General features: G+C 38.9%; 1 protein-coding gene across 50 annotated transcripts in view; it reads left to right on the top strand.

Annotated features, from left to right (window-relative positions):
* MAP4K4 (mitogen-activated protein kinase kinase kinase kinase 4) overlaps positions 1-24,035 on the top strand; it is a 191,409-nt gene that overhangs the window by 114,519 nt on the left and 52,855 nt on the right. For all 50 annotated transcript variants that reach the window (XM_049115402.1, XM_049115404.1, XM_049115401.1 and 47 more), the window contains exons 4-12: positions 3,606-3,731; positions 4,997-5,107; positions 9,088-9,178; positions 11,231-11,361; positions 14,074-14,128; positions 15,596-15,674; positions 19,456-19,631; positions 21,997-22,069; positions 23,477-23,687. In XM_049115402.1, the coding sequence (XP_048971359.1) occupies positions 3,606-3,731; positions 4,997-5,107; positions 9,088-9,178; positions 11,231-11,361; positions 14,074-14,128; positions 15,596-15,674; positions 19,456-19,631; positions 21,997-22,069; positions 23,477-23,687 (1,053 nt within the window). The remainder of the gene's footprint in view (positions 1-3,605; positions 3,732-4,996; positions 5,108-9,087; positions 9,179-11,230; positions 11,362-14,073; positions 14,129-15,595; positions 15,675-19,455; positions 19,632-21,996; positions 22,070-23,476; positions 23,688-24,035) is intronic.

The raw sequence follows: 24,035 nt of genomic DNA, 5'->3' as shown, positions 1-24,035 counted from the left end.
TTAACTTATGACAAAGGAAATTTGAATTCAGAGGTTGGTTCATTATTACTCCAAAGACAACGTGTATTATATATGTTAGTCATAATTAGGATTCCAGTTTTGGCTCATAGGCATTGGCATACTCTGCATTTCTGGAGCTTTTTCTCTAAGGTGGGCACTCTTAATTGTATATGACAATGAGTGGTGTGAGACATCCTTTTATTTTGTAAGATGTATAATAGACTTTTTAAAAATCTTAGAAGAGAAGGAATAGTATGTATAAACTGTTTCCTAAGACACTCATTTCAGAGGACAGTTTCCTTTCCTCTCAATATTTTTGGTAGTTCAATTTCATATGCTTCCAGGATTTGACTACTTGAACCTCAGAAATACTCTGGCAAGCTGTATTAATTTGATTACCCTATTTCTGGATGATACTTGGATGTTTCAGTCATATTGGAAAAACTGTTGCCAAACTTGATTGTATTTAAGTTGTTTTTATATCATATTTCATGTTTCTAATATTTGGCCCAATTTCAAAAATGTTACAGTATATGGCTTATGGTTGATGGTGAATCATAGTTTCATTACATAAAATACTTTAGTGTGACTATCTAGTGGCATCTTGGATTTAAGGAAATATATTGTGCTGTGATAATCTGCCAAAAGTATCTACCATTATGCATATTTAGTGTCTTTCACACCAATGGATAGCACTGAATTGAAGCCTGTGAGAATTTTTCAATGTATATAATGCATAAGATTTTCAACTCCATGGGCTCTGAAAATTGAGTCCTCTGGAAGCTCTTAATTGTCTGTAAAAAGAGTGGTGAGCAAGTCAGATCTAGAATACTTTGGTTTGTGTTGCTAAAGAAAAAAAAAACAAAACTAATCAAAATACATTGTGATCCTTAATTATTGCTCAAGAAGCTTCTCATGGGAGAATTGTAGGCAATATTTGCTTTCTGTCAAGAAGTGAAATGTACTGGCAGAGCATCATACGGAATTATGACCCTCAGAATAATTTAGCTAATATGGGGAGTGGAGGGAAGTAGTTAAGGGTGAATCAATAAAGCAAAGTCATGCAACCCAGTAAGATGCATATGCTGCATGGCATGATTGGCTGCAAATACAAAATTAAAAGCAATATTTTTATTTTCCTGTATTTTAGTTCAACAGTGTTTTTTGCTTTTCTGTAGTCTTTATACCCCAGATCTTTGTACATTGACTGATTTTGGATAAAAGGGAAAAAAAAATCAAACCTTTAGTTGACTTTCTAATCATGTAGTTCTAGTCCAGTGTAAGGAAAGTGGGATGTTTAACTTTTCAGGGCCCAACGTGTTTAACCATAGGCCTTCTTCTAGGAGTGACACCACCTGGCTTCCTACCAGGAGCACATTTATGGCCATGGTCATGTGCAACTTTTTGTTAGGAACCTATCAGTCTTGGGGATCCCTGGGTGGCTCAGGGGTTTAGCGCCTGTCTTCGATCCAGGGGGTGATCCTGGAGTCCCAGGATCGAGTCCCACATCGGGCTCCCTGCATGGAGCCTGCTTCTCCCTCTGCCTGCCTCTGCCTCTCTCTGTGTCTCATGAATAAATGAATGAAATCTTTGGGGGGAAAAAGTGTGTTCTCTCATACTGGCAAGGTTGAACTCTGTTTTTGTTTAGGATTAAGATAGCTATCCTAGTTATTCGTATGTCAGTTTTCATTGCTACTTTATTTTTTTTATTTTTTATTTTATTTTATTTTTAATTCAGAGAGAGAGAGAGAGAGAGAGGCAGAGACACAGGCGGAGGGAGAAGCAGGCACCATGCAGAGAGCCCTATATGGGACTCGATCCTGGGTCTACAGGATCACGCCCTGGGCTGCAGGCGGCACTAAACCGCTGAGCCACCCAGGCTGCCCTCATTGCTACTTTAAACACGGCCATGTTTAAATCAGATTGAAATGATACACATGTGGTATATTTTCATATATATATAGGGTTTGAATGAGAATTTGTACACAGACTGTTATATAGACTGTATTTGGCCATGTGACTGCTCCATATTTGTAGCCACCATCTGCCAAAGTCATATGACAACTATGCCTTTTAATATGCTGTAATATTGTGATCATTATGTCCGGGGACCAAGCTGGAGGCCACCATCTTATGAATCATTCTTCTAAGGTGGTTCCATGTTTTGTTGCATATGGTTTCTAAAGCAGTAGTGCACAGCTGAAAGTCATATTTTAAGAAGACATTTTCTTTTTTTATTTGGTCTCATCACTAATATGTAATTAATGATGTGTTGTAGCTTTTAACAACTTACTTGAGGTCTGTGAGGCTTTATGAGTGGTTTTTAGAGATGCAAGACTGCAACAGTAAGTTTATTCAGCCTTGTATCCACACCAATGCACTTGATTTTCACATGCACGGCCTTCCTCTTTTTCTCTTACACGCGTGCACCTTGAGTGCGCAGAAACTCTTGAGTCTTACCTGAAGAAAGGAGAACATCAGTTAGAAGTGGCATGAGTGTACCAGTGCAGAGAATAGAGGACATTGTAGAGAACCAGTCTTTATTTCCTTTTGGAAATATATGTAGTAAAGGGAATTCTAGAGATCTGATTATCACATTTTTGGTAAAGATCTTTATCTTCCCTCAAACACGGCTTTTTTAGCCAGGGCTAGTTTTCTCTTTTCCTCCACTTTCTCTCACTTTAACTCTGCTTTCCCCTTCGTTCTCATGCTATCCATAAATCTTAATTCTCTCTGCAGGTAGTAGGGCAGAGCTCTGTCTGTTCTGTGTTTGCAGTAAGGGAGGAATGCCCATACTGTTGCAGGCTCTGCCCCAGGGGGGTAGGAAACAGAGAGGCAGAGACTGGCAGCCCTCCCCATCCACAAGGGCAACTTATTTTTATTTTCCAGGCCTGTGTCACCATCTGTTTCCTTCATCTCTCTTCTGATCTTCCAACACAAACTCTGCATTTCTTCCCCTGCTCATCTTACTTAAATAAAAGCAAGAGGCTGGGGGATGAGCCAAGTTTAAAACAACCTGCTATCATTGAATGATGTTTTATTCCTGTGACTTGCCAGACTCACCTGAATCTCTTTTCGGGGTAGAGGATCTCATTAAGCATGCCATCTATCCGGGGCCTGCAGGGCTGGTCTGGACTCTGTAATTTGCTTGTGGCCACAGCAGAAGGTAATGCTTGTGTGCAAGGTTGTTACAGGTGAACCTTCTCTGCTGTAGCTGTGCCAGATGATTTATATTCACAAACATTTTCTAGAAAAGAAACAGTCTTTCCTTGTAATTAGTTGAAAAGTATCAATCAGTTCTCTTTTTTCCCTCCCATTTTTACAGATAAGCAAATTGAAGTGTAGAGGGCATAGTTAGTAGAAGAGCTACTCCATCTACTTCTTATACATATCTGTAACTTTTATAGTTCTGTCTTTCTTGCATAGCTTGTGACCACATTTCGAAAGATGAGCCCTGTCAAAGTCCCCGATTCTTGTCACAAGGATAAAGCAAATGTCTTTCCCTCCCATGCAAGAGGGACTTGGAATTTGTATTATTGCCCATGGTTGTGGAAGTTAAAATCATGACATTCAAAAGCCACACATTTTATTTTTTATTTCTTAAGGATGAAGAGGAAGAAATCAAACTGGAGATAAATATGCTGAAGAAATATTCTCATCATAGAAATATTGCAACATATTATGGTGCTTTCATTAAAAAGAGCCCTCCAGGACATGATGACCAACTCTGGGTAAGCAAATGTTTCCCAAGCATTTTGTGGGGTTTCCTCTTTGGTTGTACTACAAGGACTTGAAAGGCCTTCCAGAGGGAGGGGAGAGAAAAGCAAAGACAAAGTGGGTAGTGCCTGTTATCTTCCTTGGCCTTCTTGGTTAAAGGTCTACTGAATATTTATTTTTACATTGATTTCACATTGCATGGAAATAAGTTAACTTTATGTTTCAAGAATAAAATGGTGTGTTTTAAAAGGAATGTAACCGATAGCCAGAAAATCAGGAGCTGGAAAAATAAAACCCAGTACAATAAAAACTTTGTTTATGGAGATTAATTAATATGGAAGCTCAACTAAATGCATCTTCTTTGCCACCTGAAATTAAGGGACAAATCACAAGAAAACAGAGTTCTGTCAGTATTAGTATTAATGATTATAGTTCATTGAAAACAGTAAATGCCTAGAAATTTCTAGGGAAACTTCTAGAATTGATATACATTCAATCTTACCTCTTATTAACCACATCTATACTAAAGATGATGACATTGAGATGCTGCCAGAGCTATGGTTACCACATTAGTTATGCCAAAGGTACTGGACTAATAAAGCAGGACGATAAATACTTTTTATAATTTTTTTTAAAGCCATTATAGAAAATTTGCAATATTTTGTCTTAATTTTCACCTTTAGCTTCATTTCCCAAAATCAAAGTTAAAATTTAAGGAGAGTTTAATTCAGTTCATTTTCTAGGTATTTAAAAAACATACTTGTGCTGATATTGTGTAAACATTTAGGTATTGTAAATAATGTATTTTTAAAATTAGTCACTGCTTAAAATAGCATTTCTCTTAATATAAAAATAATTTGAGAATCATAATGTGTGAAATGATAGAATATCTTTGACTCTGGCAAATGAGAAAAAATGCTAGAGTATCTCTATCAGATTTCTGATAATTGGGCACTGATTAAGGACAAAATGGTCCTCCCATACCCATGTGCTTAGGAGAGAGAAGGAATACTTCAGAATCTGCACTGGGGGATGTACTGTAAAATACCAGAAAGTCTTAATCTCCTGAACCAAACCTACACAGTGAATAAATTGGATGGTGAAATGAGCTCTCGGCCATTTGGATGCTTCTGAAATGATTATGTACCCAGATCTTTAAGAAAGGTGGAAGGGGTTGGACCCTGCTTTCCCAACTCATCTCCAGTGTGTACCAATCTTGGTGGTGCTCTCACTGGTTGCTGGGATGTGCTAGTCACTATGTGTCTTGTCTACCCTGTAGCTTGTTATGGAGTTCTGTGGGGCTGGGTCCATTACAGACCTTGTGAAGAACACCAAAGGGAACACGCTCAAGGAAGACTGGATAGCTTACATCTCCAGAGAAATCCTGAGGGTAAGGAGAAATGCATGTCTGTGATAACCCTGCGCGTGGTTTTGTGTTTCCATTTTCCTTTTCCTAGCCTGAAATATTTCTTTGCATTAGTTATAACTGTACAGATTGTTCTTTTCATGACAGCCAAGAGTTCTATGTAACTAGCTGGGTTTGATTATTTAAGCTACATCATGGTTTTGATTGTGACAAGTATCTAAAGAAAATAGACTTAAAAATAGTTTTTCTGCATTTCCCTGAATTCACCCTCCAGGTGTTAAAAAGAAAATCTGAGTGAAGAGAAATATTCTCTAACTATTGTTTTTACAGGACTTCTTTGTGTAAGCTTATGAATCAATATTAATGATGCCAAACGCTGGCTTTCAAAATCATCTTGTGGACTTTGGTGTTAACTATTGGAATCTGATGCAGTATTTACAAGGAAAAGTTCTGTTTAATGTTATTTACAGCCAATTGGAAAGCCAGTTTATGTTAAAGTTTCTAAACTACCATTTTAGCAGATTCTAAATGATTGCTTTTAGTAGTAGAGCTATGCTGACACTACAGGCAAAGGGTCTGTACGTTTTGCATTTGAAAACTGCTTGTGAGTTACCATTGGGCCTCTCCTGGCCAGCTGTCCCAGTTTTTCTCTCTGCTTTACACCTTTAATTACACATTTAAATTACTTGGTTGGATTTTATTTACCCACCACATTTAAAAAATAAAGACTGTGGAGTTAAACTGGATTCTAATTCTTATGTTTCTCTCACTAATAAAAAAAACTGTTACTTTGCTTTTTTCTTAGAGGCAAATTTACCCTTCTTTTGTATTTAAGTTTCATAAAGGACTGTAGGTCTAAAAAAGTGCCAGCTAGAATTCACAGAGATGAGTTTTAATTACTTTTTATTTAGATATTTTATGAAGCCCTTGAAAAAATAAGCAATTCCCTGAAGAAAATTAGTTGTAGGGGGTGAGCATGTAATCCTCTTTTTGTAATCATTCTCAGATTTCATTATTAAAACATGAGGGTCCTGTCTCTCTCGGTTATTACAGGAGGCAGAGTCTAAAAGGGGAAAATGAAGCATCTTGCCTTGCACTAGGATGAAGGAGCTCAGCAAGTGGGCAGATGTATTTATGTTAACAAATAAAGCTCTTGGCATGGTTGGTGGGAGAGAACAGTGGCTATAGAGTGAGTCAGATGTGGGTTTGAGTCCTGCCTTTGCTTCTTACCTGTTGCACACCCCTGGCGAAGTTACTTCTCTTTCAGGACTTAACCTTCTTCTATAAAATGTAGATACCAGTCCTATGAGGGAAGTACCATTGTTACGAGAATTCATTGCGTTGGTGTGTATGAATCATTTAATGTAAAATTTAAGTACATAATTGATTGTCAGTAAATATTCATTTTTGTCATTATTTTCTGTTATAAACACATATTTACACATACCTTTTCTATATATAATTCCAGTGTGGGATTTCTCAAACAGAGAACTAGATTTTAGTATAAATGTCCTAGGCGGGCATCAACTGTATTTCAGCCATCAAAGATAATTTACATGTTTATATATATATTTATATATATATAAACATATATATATGGCATTGTTTACCTATCATGTAATAGGTATATTTAGCTATTTTACTTCCGTTGATCTCAGGCATCATTTCAAAGATGCCCAGGTTGTTTGAGGCCCTGATTGACCTGAATATATAATAGCTTCATGGACATTGTTTTGAGATACATCAAATGTTTTCCACCTTGGTGGCACCTGAAACAAAGATTTCCTTCATTTACATTTCATCTAGAGTGAGAGTTTTTCCTATGACAGAAGTCTAAGTGAACTAAAAACAAGCCTCTGGAAGAGTCAGTGTGTCACAAGCTAGTGAATGCTTTTCACAGGAATCACTGAGAATCCACTTTGGTAAAGTGAAAGCAATATGGTAAGAAGACAGAAGAGCTGTCATGAGAACAGAAGGAACCAGCTCAAGCGGATAACCTGGGTTCTCAAAGACACTGCTGGGTTAGCTTATTTTTGCAATGGCAAAACTTGTCCTCATTGTTTCGTAGGTGTTAGATTCATATGCTGTTATTATGTTAAGAGCTTCAAAAGATTGAGAGTCATGAGCTTATAGGCCTCAGACATAAGCAGGAAAGTTCTCTTGGGCCTGCCCACTGGAACCCCGAGACCAAAGGTTTACCAACAAAGCCAGTGCATATTCATTCCAACCCACTTCCATGTTTACAGTCTATACAGCTTTTGATGCATTTTAGTAGAAACTGATATTCATAGTGTGTATGGGTTCTTACAGTCTTTCATAATCAGAATTGAAGGGACAGCTTTTGACTGTTCTTTTGCTGGATGTCCATGAATATGATAGTTATAGGAAAAATGTTTTTTAGCTTTGAAACATTGCTGCATTTGCTCTAGGTTGGTATTTAGTGTAGTATTTCTATTTGGACTGTCTCTGCTAAGGAGGGATAATTGTGGCTTACTTTTGCCATGGGAGTAGTTGAATGTACATTCTTTCTTTTCAGACAGCTCGTTCAGAATAATTGTAACTCGAGTTCATGTTGTCTACAAGCTATTAGACACACCTTGAGGGGTTTCACCTGGAGATATAGCAACCCTTTAGCAATGGGACCAGGATGATGTTTCTTATATTTATTGCTCATGAGAAACAAGAGTGCATGCAGGCCACAGTGTTTGCTAAGACAGTCCTGTATAGAAGGAGTTTGGGAAAGTTAAGAGAGTTAAAATGAACTAAAGTAGTAAAAGTAGGAATTCTGAAAGAATTAGGAAAGCTACTTTTTTTTGTTGTTCTTTATTCTTTGCTATTCAGAATTATGCCATGCTGTAAGGAGAGACTTTCTTCCTAACTGTAGCACTAACATACCATATATTTTTAGTGCTTTTTCCCCCTAGTCAGTGCTTTGTGGTATAACACGGCACATCCTGTGTGGTGGAAAAATAAACAGAGCCATCAAGTAAGCTCTATTCTGCTTTATAAGCAGACTAGTAAATTATTGTTTAGAAACCCCCGGTGTTAGAAAAATTAGTGTTCTAGAGCAGCTGTTAAATTTAATGCATATCCTACACAGTATTGATAACAATAAAACCTCACACAAAAAATCAAACAGGAATATTAAATAAACCTGTACTTCTGATCTAGCCTTTTTGAATTAAGACGTTTCAGAATAAATAGGTTGTTTGTATCTTAAGGAGGCAAGCTATACATTTGGCTTCTCTAACTAAAGACAGAACAAGGACAGGAGTTGTGAGAATGACACATTTTTGTCTCTCAGTTCATAGTTGGATGCAAAATGTGTTTTTGTTCTTCCACCACCTCTCATAAGTGACATGCTCTTGGGCCTTCTTCCCAAAACAAGGTCATCCGAAAGTGCTGTATGCCCAGTAGGGTTTATTTCCTTGGGAAAGAAAGAAATTTTATTTGAACATAAAGCTCTTTCGATGGCAGAATTGTTCTACACTTGGGGTGGCGGTGGGATTGATCAGCAGTTAGTAATTTGTCACTATGTGGTGGGAAAACTATGCAGTGCTCAAGAGCCGGACTTGAATGAAACCCCACTCTGGCTCTTTGTTTTTCCCATGGGATGGGTTTAGTTCACATATACCCACAGGGTCACCCACTGAAAGATGGACGTGTAGCGTGGGAAAGGAACCACCCTGTACACAAATAGCACAAATTACAGCAGAGAAACTGCAGATGGTAATCTAGTGTGTGTCTTCAAGGAGTGGCTAGAAACTGGTCATGTTGCTCACACGGGGGACCTAACCTGTTGGAACCTGGGAGTGGATACTTCTTTCTGTGTGGTACTATCGGTGATATCTTCCTGAAAATGTACTAAAATTGAATTGTAGTATGTTCTAAATGGGGTTCATTAAACCTTAGTTCTGTATGTCCACTTTGTTATCAAAAGTGTGTTCCAGGCTCTTTATTTGCGACAACAAGGAATAAAATTCAGATCTGTCTCTTCTCTTCAGGGACTGGCACATCTTCACATCCATCACGTGATTCACCGAGACATCAAGGGCCAGAATGTGTTGCTGACCGAGAATGCAGAGGTGAAGCTTGGTATGTGATGCATGTGCCACATGATCTAATAGTTGCCCCTAGTACATACCAGCAGCACTCCCAACCTTGTTGGCATTTAGCTAAAAGTTCAGTCTATTAGCCACATTTTCTCTTTCTGTTCTGGGAATTAGGCTTATGCCTTGTCTGGCTCCAGCCTCCCTTTCTACTAGGGTTGTCCCCTGTGCTTTGCTCTCCATATAATAGACTGAATAATGTTTGAATCAGATCACGGCACTTTCTTCCTTAAAGACCATTAGTGGCTTCCTGTTTCAACTGTAATAAAATATACATTTTTTTAACCATGACCCATAAAAAGACATAGTCCCTACTATTTTCTTGCTCTGTTTTGCGACCATCCTCACCTCTCTCTTCTCCAGTTCACTCATTTTTTTTTTTTTTTTTTTTTAATTTCCTTGCAATGTCCCACACGGTTCTTTGCACATACTGTTCCCCATTGGGGGCAGTTTGGAAGTTGTGATTTTTTCCTCCTTTCAGAGTCTTTCCCTGACCCTCTGATACGCTGTTTGTTTCCTCATTAATCCTGATCACAGTTTATAATTATACAGCTATTTGTTTACTTATATTTCTGACTTACGTACTGGAATATAAATTCTGGAAGTATAGCAACTTATGATGTTTTATTTACAAGAGCATTCTTATCTGACATCTAGCTTAGTGCCTTAAATATACTTAGATACTCAGTAAATTTATGCATAGATGGATGGAGTCCAAGGTATCTTCCTGGAGGTGATTTTATAATGGATCTTCTCTATTTCCTGTTTCCTTTACCCAGATTTGAACTTTTTTTAATCCCACTTTTATATAATGTTTCTGTCAAATTTTTAAACAATTAGCCTTAAGTTTTCTTCCACTAAGGTATCACACAAAAAAATTCTTTACGCTTATGAGACTCTAGTCCATCTTTCAAAAATCCTAGGCGCAGTAGTTAAACCTTAAAAACGAAATCTTCATTATTGCCTTCTTGCCTAGTACCTCCATTTATTGACCATCTGTGGAGGAAGAGTGTGCTGATTTGGGAAATCCCCTCAAAGCTTAAATGGGAGGCACTTGAATTGTTGTCATTCTCGGTGACTCTGTAAGCTGTGTTTGTTTCCTGCACTGGCCCCCTGGTGCTAGGACTGTGATAATTCTTCTGTAATCACTTGATCACTCGTGACTACTGTCTGAGTTACTACAAATGGCACGTACTGCCTGGCCCATATGTGTCTGTGTCAGAACATGTGAGTCTACCTCCTGGTCAGGTGGTTTCCTGAGCATGTTTTGCCTACAGAAGTTGAATCTGTTACCCAACCCCTGTGAGTGATCTCAGCCCTCCATAGGCCCTTTGGCAGGAGCTTCCCCTCATGCAGTCCTACGGGTAATAGCAGTGTGCATAGTGATGTCGTGGGCAAACATTCCTTTAGGGACCATAATCTTCTTGCTAGCTCTGTCTCCCATCCTTGAACTTTCCTCTAGACCACCATCATCATTCAGCTGAGTGGGATGTGGGGGTCACTCTGAAAAATCAGAAGTCCCAGGTACTTTGAGAAGAATGTCTTAGTATATTTGTAGTTTAGCTAGATTCTTTTTATTGAATTCATTACTGTGTACTTTCCAGAAAACCTTTGTGGGTTTCTTCTCTTTTTGTGGTTAGTGCTGCTTAAGAAGCCAAGTCACATGGGTGTTAGTCAGTTCTCCTGAACTTGGAGCTTTCTATGACTTGATCCTAATTTGTGGCAGGTATGTTTCCTACAAGCACTGAATATCCTAATTAGTCTAAAAGTCCCTCTGGAGGTCACTGTCATTGCAACTCCGGGAAGTGGCTGGATCCAGGCCTCCTAGGAGCTGGCAAACTGGTAGAAGATTTTGTCATTTGGGCAGCTTTGCTCTGGAGACTGTTCTCCTTATTGATGCTGGTGATCTTAAGGTGTTTGCATGTCCATGAAGTCTTATTACTCCTTGAGTTTATACTGCAGATACCTCCTCCTCACATTTCTTCATCTTGTGGTTTGTTAATTATGTTCTACCCCTTCCTTTTTCTTCCTCCCACAGTTGATTTCGGCGTGAGTGCTCAGCTTGACCGGACCGTTGGGAGGAGAAATACGTTCATAGGCACCCCCTACTGGATGGCTCCTGAGGTTATTGCCTGTGATGAGAACCCAGATGCCACCTATGATTACAGAGTAAGAGGCACCTGCTTTCTTGGCCTCATTGGGTCCCTAGTCTTCCTGAGGGATAGGGGCTCTGCTTACAAATTGCACACCCCTCATCCCTTCCTGCTGTTGCAGTGAGGATGACTTAGGAACCTTGTTGCAGGTGCAGATTTTCCAGCACAGTATTGAGATGCTGTCTCGTTGTTCATTTTCTGTCACCTTGGTTCTCCTGAGTACACTGCTTTCATGGCAGTGTGACACTGTCTTGTGCATAGAACTTTTTGTCATGAGTAAATTAAATACTTTGCCCTGTTTGTTGTCCTTTTAAATTTGAAGAATATATTATAATCAGATATTATAGTTCTAAAATATTTTCGGAATATATAGCAATAGTTTCATCTATGTGAAATTTTAGAGTACTGTTAAAGAGCTTTACAGCTTGATTTGGTACACAAATATATTTAAATTATTAGAGTGACCTCTAGGGACTTGTATCAATAATACACTTTTCAGTTCCAGTGTAAAACCCATATTTGTTTTATCATCAGATTCAGGTTGAATATGTTTACAAAAATCATTACAAAAAAATTTGTTTTGCCATAATTAAATGAGAGTGTTTATGTACCTGTTAATGTTATTCAAAGTTGAGTTCATATCTTTATACTCTCCAGTGTATTTTAGTTGTTTTTTTTTTTTTTTTAACAAATACCCAATTAATGAAACTCATTTTAAGCATATGGTATGGAGGAATTTTTATTTTATGTTTTCACATGCTGGAGTATTATGGAGTTAGTTCTCATAGTTCTGCTTGAGGTGGATTAACTAAAAAGGTGATGAAGGGAAGCCTGAGTGGCTCAGCGGTTAAGCATCTGCCTTCGGCTCAGGGCCTGATCTGGGAGCCCCAGGATGGAGTCCCACATCAGGCTTCCTGCATGGAGCCTGCTTCTCCTCCCTCTGCCTATGTCTCTGCCTCTCTCTCTGTGTCTCTTGTGAATAAATAAAATCTTAAAAAAAAAAATATATATATATATATATATATATATATATATATATATATATATAGACTGTATGACTTTCCTCTCTTGAATACATCATTTTGTTATCTCCAAAATTTGAAAACCTCTTTTAGTATACCCAAAATATTGTCATGATTAAGTAAATTAAATTTAAATTAATTTATTGGGGTGCCTGGGTGGCTCAGTTGGTTAAGCATCAGGTCATGATCTCAGAGTCCTGGGATCGAGCCCACATCGAGGAGGGAGCCTGCTTATCCCTCTCTCTCTGCTCCTTCTTTCACTTGTGCTCTTTCGAATAAATATTTTTTTTAAAGAAAAATAATTTCTTATACAGAATCTATAATTAGACCCAACTGGTTTATATCTGATTTATCTGAAGGAGTGTTTAATATAGGACAAACATTGTATTTGGTAGTTTGGCCACAGAGTATCTTTTAATCAAGGCTAACCAACTCCCTCTCCTTTTTTTCATGACATTGACTTGTTGAAGAGGCCTATTCTACAGTTCAGATATGCCTTACCATTTTTGAATTTTAATTTTATAATCTTTATAAGGCATTTACTTTGTTTCTTATAAACTGGAGAAATTCAATTAGTATCAAGAAAAACCTGAAAGGAAAATTGCCTTAGGAAATGAGTATGGTTTGTGTTGCATCACACCAGGTGGCATGGAATGTGTGCATGTCCCACGACTGCTAAGATTAGTCACTGGGTCAAGTTGGGTGAAACCCCTCCTTTGCGCTCTATAGTAGGAAAAAAACTCATAAAAATAAGGGAGAAATTTTTGGGCCTATCCTTCTTGTAATCAAACATGTTTGAATTGTGTAACATAATTATAGGTTATTTAGAAAACGCTTAAACTAAGCAACTTTAAGTAATTCTTTCATTAGAATTGCACATAAAGAAGAGAATGTTAATGGTAATAACTACCCATTGTTTGCTTTTAAAAATCTTGTTTGGATTTTAAGAAATTGGCTGATAAAACTTCATTCATTCATCAGCCAATGTTTATTGAGTGCCTACTACATGCCAGTCACCATTCTGAGGATACTAAGGTGAATAAAACAGACAAAAGTTCCTGCTCTCACAGAACTTGTATCTGAGTGGGGAATACAGTTAAAATTCCAATCTGAAGATGAATATTTCAGGGGACTCAGAAGGAAGAGATTCCATGCACAGAAAGGCAGCTTATTGCTCACCCCTTATTATAAGTTTGAGGGGAGAGTGGAGAGGCTTAGCAGTGTGATTCAAAATACTGAACTATGCTAGATTTTATTAATTCAAGTATAATTAACATACAGTGTTACATTAAGTTAGCCTTTAAAACTTTAACATCTTAATTAAATTTGAGATAGTAACATAAAATACAAAATTAAACATAAATCTGGGCCAAGAGTCTTAAGGTATTGAATGTAAAGAAATGAGAAAACATACTGAACAGAGCACATGGTGGCAGTTAAAGAAAAGCTTTTCCATGGACCACCTCTAGTTCAGTCCTAGATGTGAGTGGTTCTAATTAGCATACCAGTTTTTATCTTTATATTTTCATTCATTTATTTGGAAGGTATTCGTTACAGATGTGTTTGCTTTTAATTTCTTGGCAAACTTCTTTTCAGTTTATATACCGAAAAATGCCTTTATATCATTTGTGTGAGTAACTGGCAGTGTTAAGTTAGTGGTTTCATATCTGATCCAGTACCTGTAACACACTGTTTTATTTTTGCAGAGTGATCTTTGGTCTTGTGGCATCACAGCCATTGAGATGGCAGAAGGTGCTCCCCGTAAGTAGTCTTCTTTCCTTTTGAGCCCAGTTGTTACATGTGACTTAATCCTAGTTTCAAGCTTTCAGACAGAACAGCTTCAGGAGTAAAGCAGTTCCTGGTGGGACATTCAGATGAAGGATGCATAAGTACAGTGAAGTTTGAGATGTGAAAGGATTCTTGGCACCCACTATTCCTTTTAAAGATCCCTGAAGTCTGTGGGTTATATTTTATCTTTTATTTAAGTTGTATTCAGATGTGTAACCTGAAGTTTGGCTGACATCAGATAATAGGCAATAGTGTTTCATTTTACAATTTAAACTTTAGTGAAACTAAATCCTAACACATGAAATTTTAGTGATACTTAACATTTTGACTTTACAAACAGAGGCATAATTTTTTATCTGTAGAATAAGGCTGGGGTTGTTTTATTTTTTGCTTTTTGGTTACTTGTGAAATTTGTTTCTCCTTTGGATTAAATCAATGACAGTGTCATAAACTTGAATTTTGAGCAGAGACTGGTAGAATTGTAGAGAACAAAGAGACAAAACAGCATTATCTGCTGGTCCCCCTAGTAAAGGGGTATACAAAGGATGTATCCTTGTCTGCTGCAGAGTTTCTGCTGAATAAATATTTGTTGAATGAATGAAAAAAATTTCCAACAGCTAAAAATTAGTTTGCAATACAGAAATGGATGTCAGTCTTGACTACCATGTGTTTCCTCATGTTTCCATGTGAGGAATTGAGGCAGGGACGAATTGCCTGGATCCTTTGTTTCAGTTTTCTCTCACGGTGGGAATAGATTGTCTTCTTTGGCCCCCATTTCCCAGCTGCCTTGTAAAATTCTCATGAACGTAAATAAACATATGAAAATGCACATTACCTATTGTAACATGTTAATGCGTGCAAGTGCACTTGACTTAGCTTTATTGGGCAAGTAATAGAAACACAAACAGTACTTGCACGGAAGGAAATAGTCTGTTTTATTCTCTCATCTTTGCTCCTTCCTAATATTACAGCAAATGAACAGTTAACATTTCTGGAGGGCTTCATTGAGCTTACTGTGTCTAGGCACTGTATGACTGCCTTTACAAACAGGGTCTGATTTAATCCTCACAATGACCCTGTGACAATATAATTATTTTCATTGCGATCTTACAGAAAGTTTAAAAACTTGGTTTAGAAACTTAAGCTGTTTATTCCTTTAAGACTGTGAATCTGTATTTATTTTTGATTTACAAAAACTTTCCACTGTCAGTTTGAAATTGTAAATTCTTCTTGTTGCTCTTGACCTCTTCATGTTTTGTTGTGTTTAAATGGGGGAACTCAGGGTATGCCCTAGGGTTCATAGCTGGATGTCTAGACTGCCTTGATGTAAAGATTGTCAGTCAGATGATGGGATAGCGCATTTGATATTTTGAGTGAGGCCTAGAAATTAAGAATGAGTAAAATAAGTGCCATACTGACGCCACCGTCTCCTCTCCCCAGCTCTCTGTGACATGCATCCAATGAGAGCACTGTTTCTCATTCCCAGAAACCCTCCTCCCAGGCTGAAGTCAAAAAAATGGTAAGCTATGTATGGTTTGTTGTTGTTGTTGCTCTTTCCTTTTCACAAAAAACTGTTTCTTTTCAGTTTCACTCCAAGACCAAATTCTAGCCATTCCAGTTCCCAAAGAACTAAGAGCCAGTGCCCTGAAACACCAGTAAAGAAGTGTATTTTTAAAAATGTTTTTTCCTTGATAAAAATTCTCTTTTAATTACAGAATAGTAACAGTGACCATAGGAAACACTGTAACATGGTTAAAGAAAAAGTTTCATTTTAACATTTAAGCCCACTTTTAAGTATACTACTTTGCTAAGCATTTTCACATTCCAAAGGAAAGCTGTACTGACTTTGCAGCTTCACAGGTGAAATAGGATTCGATTTTTTTTTTAAATTTTTATTTATTTATGATAGTCACAGAGAGAGAGAGAGGCAGAGACATAGGCAGATGGAGAAGCAGGCTCCATGCACCGGGAGCCCGATGGGGGATTCGATCCCAGGTCTCTAGGATCGCGCCCTGGGCCAAAGGCAGGCGCTAAACCGCTGCGCCACCCAGGGATCCCTAGGATTCGAATTTTAATTTTAATGAAGGCATTTATGGTAATTGTTGCAAAACATTGCAATTAGGTGTATCTTTTTTCATTCCAGAAATGAAAGGAATGGTCCTGTCTTGTCTTTGGGCTGCCACCTTTCTTTCTCCCTGCAGCCCTGTTTGCTCAACAAAGATCCCTTATCAAAGTGAAGGGAGATGATGGTGACCCTCCCTGGTGAAAGCTTTAATTGTAGCAGTGTGGGCAAGAGTTAGTTTGGTTTAGTTTTAAAAGTCTTTGAGGGAAAGGGTAGTGTTTTGTTTTTGCCTGAGAGGTTTGCTCACTTGTTTCCTCTTGAACTTTTTTCTGAGTGCTTTTCTGTCACTTCTGTCTCCACTCAAGCTCTTCATGCATGTGGGCCCTCTCCCCTTCTTCTGTTTGTGTGTTCCTGGGTACATATCTTTCTAGTGCCCACCTACTCTCATGGTGGTTTTTTTCCCCTTCTGAAACTAGTCTCACTGGTTTTCCAGTAAGTGTGTCTCCTCTTGGGTTCCTGACTTTAGTTGTAAAATATGCAAAGAATTTCAGTATCAATCAAGCCGCCTTTTCTTGTGGATTTGGTCTTTTAGCTCTTGCTGTCAGCTCTTTTCTTCTTGGTTGCTCATCTTCTGATGTCCTGTAGCTCTCTTTTCCCATCTGTGGGCATTACACACACACACACACACACACACACACACACACACACACACACACGTATTTTTACTCTTTCTTTCATACTTCTTCCTGTTCCTCAGTGTTTCTCCCTACCCTTTATTTGCTGGCAGGATTTTTCTCATTCTTTTTGTATTGTCTTTAACCATATTCAACTCCAGATAGCTGAGCTTGCCTAGTTGTACTTTCCAGTTTTTAGAGAGTTCTCCAAGACTGTACAGTTGCCAGGATTTTAGACCCAGTTGGTCTTTTGTATTGAAATTTGGTAACTCTGGACATCTGTGGTGGCCAACCCTAAGGAAATCAAATGTGGACAGTGGGCATCATCAAGGAGTAAGCTGTGCAGCTGGGGTAACACTATCCAGCTAAGTGAAATAATGCTATTTTTTTAGAAAATGGAATTTATGCTCTGTCTCAGGGTATCTCCCAATTCACAAGTCTTGTCAGCTAGCCCCACTCTGATATGTTACTTGCAGTTTGGGATTAACCATTCTGTGTATAATACAGCAACGTAAAGAGAAGATCTAGATGACAAGTTTTCCCTGTGTTTTTACACAAAACTTTCTCTAAACTTGATTAGATGAATTTTCATCCATTTACATCATTGCTGTCGTTTTACCCAAGTATTCTAAAAAATGAGATGATTGCAAACATACTGTTCTTCCTCCTTTCTGATTGCCGTCTTCCTATCCACCAATGTATATTTATCCTGCTGGTCTTGGAGAAGTGATCAGTGAACTCTCTTCCAGCAGAACTTTGACCATTGATTTTAAAGAATATATTATAGACTATCATTTCCCAAATGTTAGTTTGTAGACATGTTACATTAGAATCCCCTTGGAATCTTTTTTTTTTTTTTATTGGAGTTCACTTTGCTAACATACAGCATAACAACCAGTGCTCATCCCATCAAGTGCCCCCCTCAGTGCCCATCACCCAGTCACCCCCACCCCCTGCCCACCTCTCTTTCCACCACCCCTTGTTCATTTCCCAGAGTTAGGAGTCTTTGGAATCTTTTAATTTAGGTTTCCAGTCTCAAAGTGTTTCTGGTTTTTTAAGTATGAGGAGTGATCCAGGTATTTGTATTTTTGATAAAGTCCTCAAATTGTGGGCAGTGGAATTTAGGAATCTCTATGCTAGAACAAGATGCACTACAACTGTGTAGAACCTTCCATGTTTCTCATTAACCAGTCACAACTTTGCTGAGTGATTTTGAGGGCCCTTCTCTTGAATAGACCCTGACCTGTTTTTCTGTTCTTTTCCATTTTTCATAGTAGCATCAGAAAATGATTCTTTATTCTCTGGTACTTTTCTGCCTTTGTTCATGTTGGAATGGAGGGTTCTCTCCCCCATCTCTAGAATATCAACTATCCTACTTTTTCTTGATGTCTAACCTTCCATAGCAATAGTTCTTATCTTTCTTCTGTAAGTTTGATTTACACATCTACTGTTGTGTGTACATAGATTTCCCCCACTTTATTTCCTATGTGTATTTCTTAGAGAGCCTAGCATAAACAAATGTAAACTGTTGATACATAAATATTTGTTGAATTGAAAAAAAATGGTAACTTTGAATGCAAATACAAGACAGTGGAAATGATTCTTTAAAGCAGTGAAATAATTGGAAAGAACTGAACTAATTTTCTAAATTACATTTTTAAAGACTGAAAACTCATTCATTCAACAAAAATTTATTATATACCTCTCGTGGTCTGCTCACTCTCAGCGTTGGGCATTGTCAACAAATTGAAAAATAGGTAACGGTTCCAGACCTGTACCCCAGCAGAGGAGACAGAAACATAAACATGAAGTATACAGTCTATTAAATGCAAACAAGACAAGTTAGGAAAGGCTCCTAACTTTGGGGATGTAGGAGTGAAACGTTGCCAGGAAAATCTTACATGAGTCTCAACAGCCAGGATGGGTGAGTGGCTCGGCCAAGCCTGGGGATTGGGGGTCATCATGTGCCCGGCATGGAGAAACAGACAAAAGTAAAAGTAACTGGTAGGGTAAATTCAGGTTACAGAGTCCTTGCCCTCCTCAGAGTTATTATGTATTTCTACCTTTGTACATTAAGCATAGAGAATTGACAGATAAAGCAGTTGGAAACTCTGATGGAACTGTCATATTAACAGGTTCAAGAGCCCCCAGCATTTGGTCTCTTACCGGCTCCTCATCTCTATGTCTGTCCTTGTCTTCCAGGTTCCTGACATCTGCTGTCCTCTGCCTTTATTTTCACAAAAACCTCCCTATTACCCCCTTGCCTTTTCCAGTGACTGAATGATTAATAAGCAACATTACATTTAAATCCAGTTCATTTAAATCTGACTTCCTTTAAAGCTCTGTTTGTGGTATGTTGTCGGTGATGTGTAATTCTTAAACTGTGCTTAAGTGATGCTCTTATCCACAGTGGTCCCAAATTCCTAATACTTTCCTGTGCATTTGCAGAATGTTCATGGTGAATTCTGTAGCTCTAGTATGTTTTCAGACTAACATTTACTGATATTTTGGAGCTTTGCTCTTTGTAGTGGAAATTTGATGACCTTTTTTACTTCCTCTTATAGGTCAAAGAAATTTTTTAGTTTTATAGAAGGGTGCCTGGTGAAGAATTACATGCAGCGACCCTCCACAGAGCAGCTTTTGAAACATCCTTTTATAAGGGATCAGCCAAACGAAAGGCAAGTTAGAATCCAGCTTAAGGACCATATAGACCGGACCAGAAAGAAGAGAGGAGAGAAAGGTATTAACTTGTTTTTATTTTCATTTTTAAAAAATAATGTTTTAGGGTTTTGCCCACTAGAATAGGTCACTCCTTTTCTAGCCAGGAGTGTATGCTCTCTTGGCCAGTGCTGGATTTGCTGGTCTCTACTCTGCAGGTCAATCATGAGCCTAGGTCCACCGTGGCTCGGGTAGAGTGGATTGGAGCTGCATGGTGGGTCACGAGGCAAACCCCAGACAGACAGCACTGTCTGGTCATCACAGAGGGATGTTTCTCTTGTTCCCCCACAGGAGCATGTCTTTGCTGCCCCTTTTACTTCGTTATGGGCATTTGTGTTCTGAATACATCACTCAGGGTTTATTGAGCATCAGCTGTGAACATCATCATCAGTGTGTTCACCTGTTTCTCTCCTGCTCAAGAACCTTCTGGACTTCGTACTGCTTTACTCTGTGCAGGTGGCGTGGTTAGGCCTGGGCCACGTATGTGCCTGACTACTTTTTTCTCCTTACGGCACAGCATGAACATGCCCTCATGCTAATTTAAGGCTCCCTTCTATTCCCAGTATCTTGGTTTTATATCTTTCCATGTTCTGTGTCCACCTTTCTGGAGTGCCCTGTCTCCCTCTGTCCAGCAAGGTGCAGTCAGGCTTCATCACTGTCTTCACAGCCTTCCCTGAGGCCTCTCACTCATGTTGATCTTTCTGTTTTATGAATTCTTACCATAACTTGACAGAACAACATTTGAATAACTGGCATCTTGATAAAGAATTTTTCTTGATATTCAAACTTCAAGGCCAAAGAAGAAACTAAAAATTTTAAGTTCAAGGTGATAAGAGTTGTTCGCAGTCCTCTTAGGAGGTCTGTACCAAGCTTTTTACATGTTCATTTCAGTCTTCGGAGCTAAATCATCAATGATGCTCACAGCAACTTTTAGGCCCTCTGGCATATTCAGTTATAAAAGTAATTAAGCTTTGTACGTTAAGCTATGCAGTTAGCAACAAGTGAACTAAAGTTTGAAAACAAAGCTTTTCCTTGGGAAAAGGTTATTTGTACACTGGATTATTTTCCCAGTATGTACTTTCTTAATAATAGCTCAAAGTCCTGGAACATTCGCTGTGCCAGGCATTTACCAAGTGCTCAGCCTGGAGTCCTGTGCACATTTGCAGGTGGGAACAGTGGAGCACTTTATCTTCATTTTTTAGTTTCCAAGTCACAATGACCTTTTCCCCCTTCCTTTGCCTTCATTTACCTTTCAAATACCCTCAGCCCCTCATCAGTAAGGAATGGTTCATAGTACACAATTTTAAACATAACAAAGTACTATTTGAAGGATTCTAAAGATTCTTCAGGTTGGAATTTCCTTTGGAAGCTAGCCTATTTTTAGGTTCTTTGAAATTACATAGTTTGGATTGTCTAGCAATGAAAAGAACTAATGTCATAGAGACTGATGAACTTGTAGATATATTTTTCTACAATTATATATAATATAGACTGAACCCCATTTTAAGTTCTCAGACTTGTTTTTCTTACCAGGACACTGATTTTCAACTTCTATATCTCTGAAAAAAGCTGGAAATAAGTTTTACTTGTGAATAGATTTGTTTTATAAATCTCTTCAACTTTTCTAGATTTAATTGCTCTCTGGAGTGCAGTGCTGACATTAGATACAAGGTCCAATAAAATGGACTGTTACTTTTGGGAAAAATAGCATAAAATCTGTTGAAGTGAAAACAGGTTGCTTGTGTTGAAACTTGTGCTTAATCTGCTGAAAGAGAAGCAACTTTGGTCTCCTTTTGCTCTATTGTCACTGCATCAGTTTTTCCCTGGCTTCATCTTTGTGAGATGAATTTGTGGGAACATTTGATTTTGTGTCTTTATGCCCTGAGTACCTCCTGTGCTTCAGCTGTTGCCAGTCCTGCAGACCTTTCCCTCTGCTGTGCTCTAAGCAGCTCCCTGAGTGCCAACAATAACCAAACGACTTCTCCTGGTTGCCTTAGTTTGGGCAGTTAAGGCTCTCTTTTGCATTTTGGCTTTGGTGGGACTTTCCAAATTTGCTGATGCTTTGGGGGGGGGTGTGACTTCTCTTATACGTCAGGAGCTTGAAAGCCCCTCTCACAGCCCTGTACCCCCTCAGCAGTGCATCCCATCAGCGACGGTGTTGATGCCTTGGAATCTACTCTTCTCCTGGGAGGAAGGGTAGCCCAGGGGATTGCTTGTGGGAATTGGGTGTCACGCCCTTCCTTCCCTCAGATTCACTGTGTGCATTGTCCTTTTCATTAAAGGACATACTGTTTATTTTCTGCTGTAATGCTCTTGGAGATGCTTGCCTGTACCTGTATGTGTCATGAGTTGTAACTATCCCATTTATCATGCTCTTTTCTTTATAGATGAAACCGAATATGAGTACAGTGGGAGTGAGGAAGAAGAGGAGGAAGTGCCTGAACAGGAAGGAGAGCCAAGGTAATGATAAGGCCACTCATTGTTCAGCTCCCTGCTTTATGAAGAAATTGTTCTATGTTTTTGCCAGGATTTCAAGAAATTTTAAAGTACTTTGAAAGTGCCTTAATTTCTTCATTCTTGTTCATTCTTTGAAAGATTCTTATAAACATTGTCCCTCTCTGGTTCCTCTTATCCCGTGGTGCTTTACCAAGATTGCATTGTTTCCCCTCCGCTAGTTATTTGGGAAATGTGTAGGGTTGTGTTTGGTTCTGGGGGAAGGAAGCTTGCCACTGGCACTTTCTGCTCCAGGAGGCATGGACGGTACATGTTGTACAGTGTATAAAATAGTCCTACGAGTAAAGAATTGTCCTACCCATGGGTCAGTAGGACCTCCATTGAAAAACACTGCAGTCTTTCCCAAAATGTTTTGTTTTATTTTGCTCTCCCCACAGGTGTGGTTACTAGCATTTCATTTCTTCTACTGGTGTATATTCTGTCCTGATCCAACTCATAGTCTATGTTTTGGTTATCTGTGCCTTCCCAAGGTACAGTGAAACAGAAGGTTGAAGGTTTGGTAGTATGAACCTTATAGTAACTAAATTATTCAGGGAATAGGGGATTTTAAAATTTTAATAATGGTCTCACCTGGCAGTCCTTCATGATTTCAGCTATACATAATTTGACTCATTGAACAAAAGGAGGCCTATAGGATATGTTCAAAGACCTGTGGGGACCTATATACAGGCATTGGGAGTTTGAAGAGAGCATAGGAAGAGATAAGAAAATTTATTGATACAACTCCATAATACCTTTTTCTCTTACATAGGAGAATATTTAAATCCATTTGAGATTAAATACTTTAATTTGAACTGAAGAGCAATGTAATTGTTTTGGATGGAAGTATGATACAAGGAAATAGGCAGTTTAAGGAGATTGATGTACCATGTTATTTGGTATTAGAAGTGGAGCAGTGGCTCTCAGCTGCAAGCCCAGCTATCAGTGGTACTGTTCATCTGTGCTGTGTCTCATTCTTGGGCTCAGCTGCTGACTCTGGAAATAGGCAATGGGAGGGCATACGTGATAAAGACCTGGTGGGAAGTAAGGTGGTCAAGGAGAAACTGAGAAAGTGAAAGACAGGGATTTTCAACTTTCTTTTTACAGAGTTTGAGCTGATGTGAGAATCCTAAGTAGAGATGTCTTGTTGAATAAACATCCAGAATGGAGTTTGAGATATTTGTGAAATAGATGAAAGATGTCATACTGTAGACTTGTAGATGCAGTTAGTCCCCTGGGTTTATTAGCTGATTCTCAGAGTGGGAGGAACTCAAGAGGATGAATGAGAAGTGGAGCAGCACACTGAGGCTCTGGTCTCCTCTGGGGGGCAGAGTGATCTGTGCACAGCCCTGAAAGTCCTGCCTCCTCCTCCAGCTCCATTGTCAATGTGCCTGGTGAGTCGACACTTCGTCGGGATTTCTTGAGACTGCAGCAGGAGAACAAGGAACGTTCTGAGGCTCTTCGGAGGCAGCAGCTACTGCAGGAGCAGCAGCTCCGGGAGCAGGAAGAGTATAAGAGGCAGCTACTGGCAGAGAGGCAGAAACGCATCGAGCAGCAGAAAGAACAGAGGCGGCGACTAGAAGAGGTAAACTGGGAAAAGGGAGCTGTCCAGTTGGTTTTCTCCTTTTATTCACATTTGTAGCCAGACACTTGAAGGAATGTTTTCTGTGCCCTCCTGACATGATACCTTTCCCTGGCCTCACTACGCAGGTCACTTCAGAAGGAAAGCTTATGCTTTGGGACTGGGAGGCCTCACCTTCCTTGTGGTTTTTGAAATGTTTTCCTTGCTTGTAAAAGCTTCAGGCCCTGCCCCACAGTTACTCATCATCATATCGTGCTTAGATGCAGAACAGCAGGGGCCCAGAGACAGCATCATACCAGTTCTGCAAAGGCTGTTTCTGTTTGTGGTTTAAGTTGGCGAGCTCAGGCTTGA

Source organism: Canis lupus, chromosome 10 (genome assembly GCF_003254725.2).
Source record: "Canis lupus dingo isolate Sandy chromosome 10, ASM325472v2, whole genome shotgun sequence".
NCBI lineage: Eukaryota > Metazoa > Chordata > Mammalia > Carnivora > Canidae > Canis > Canis lupus.
This window is presented reverse-complemented; position numbering and strand designations above follow the sequence as displayed.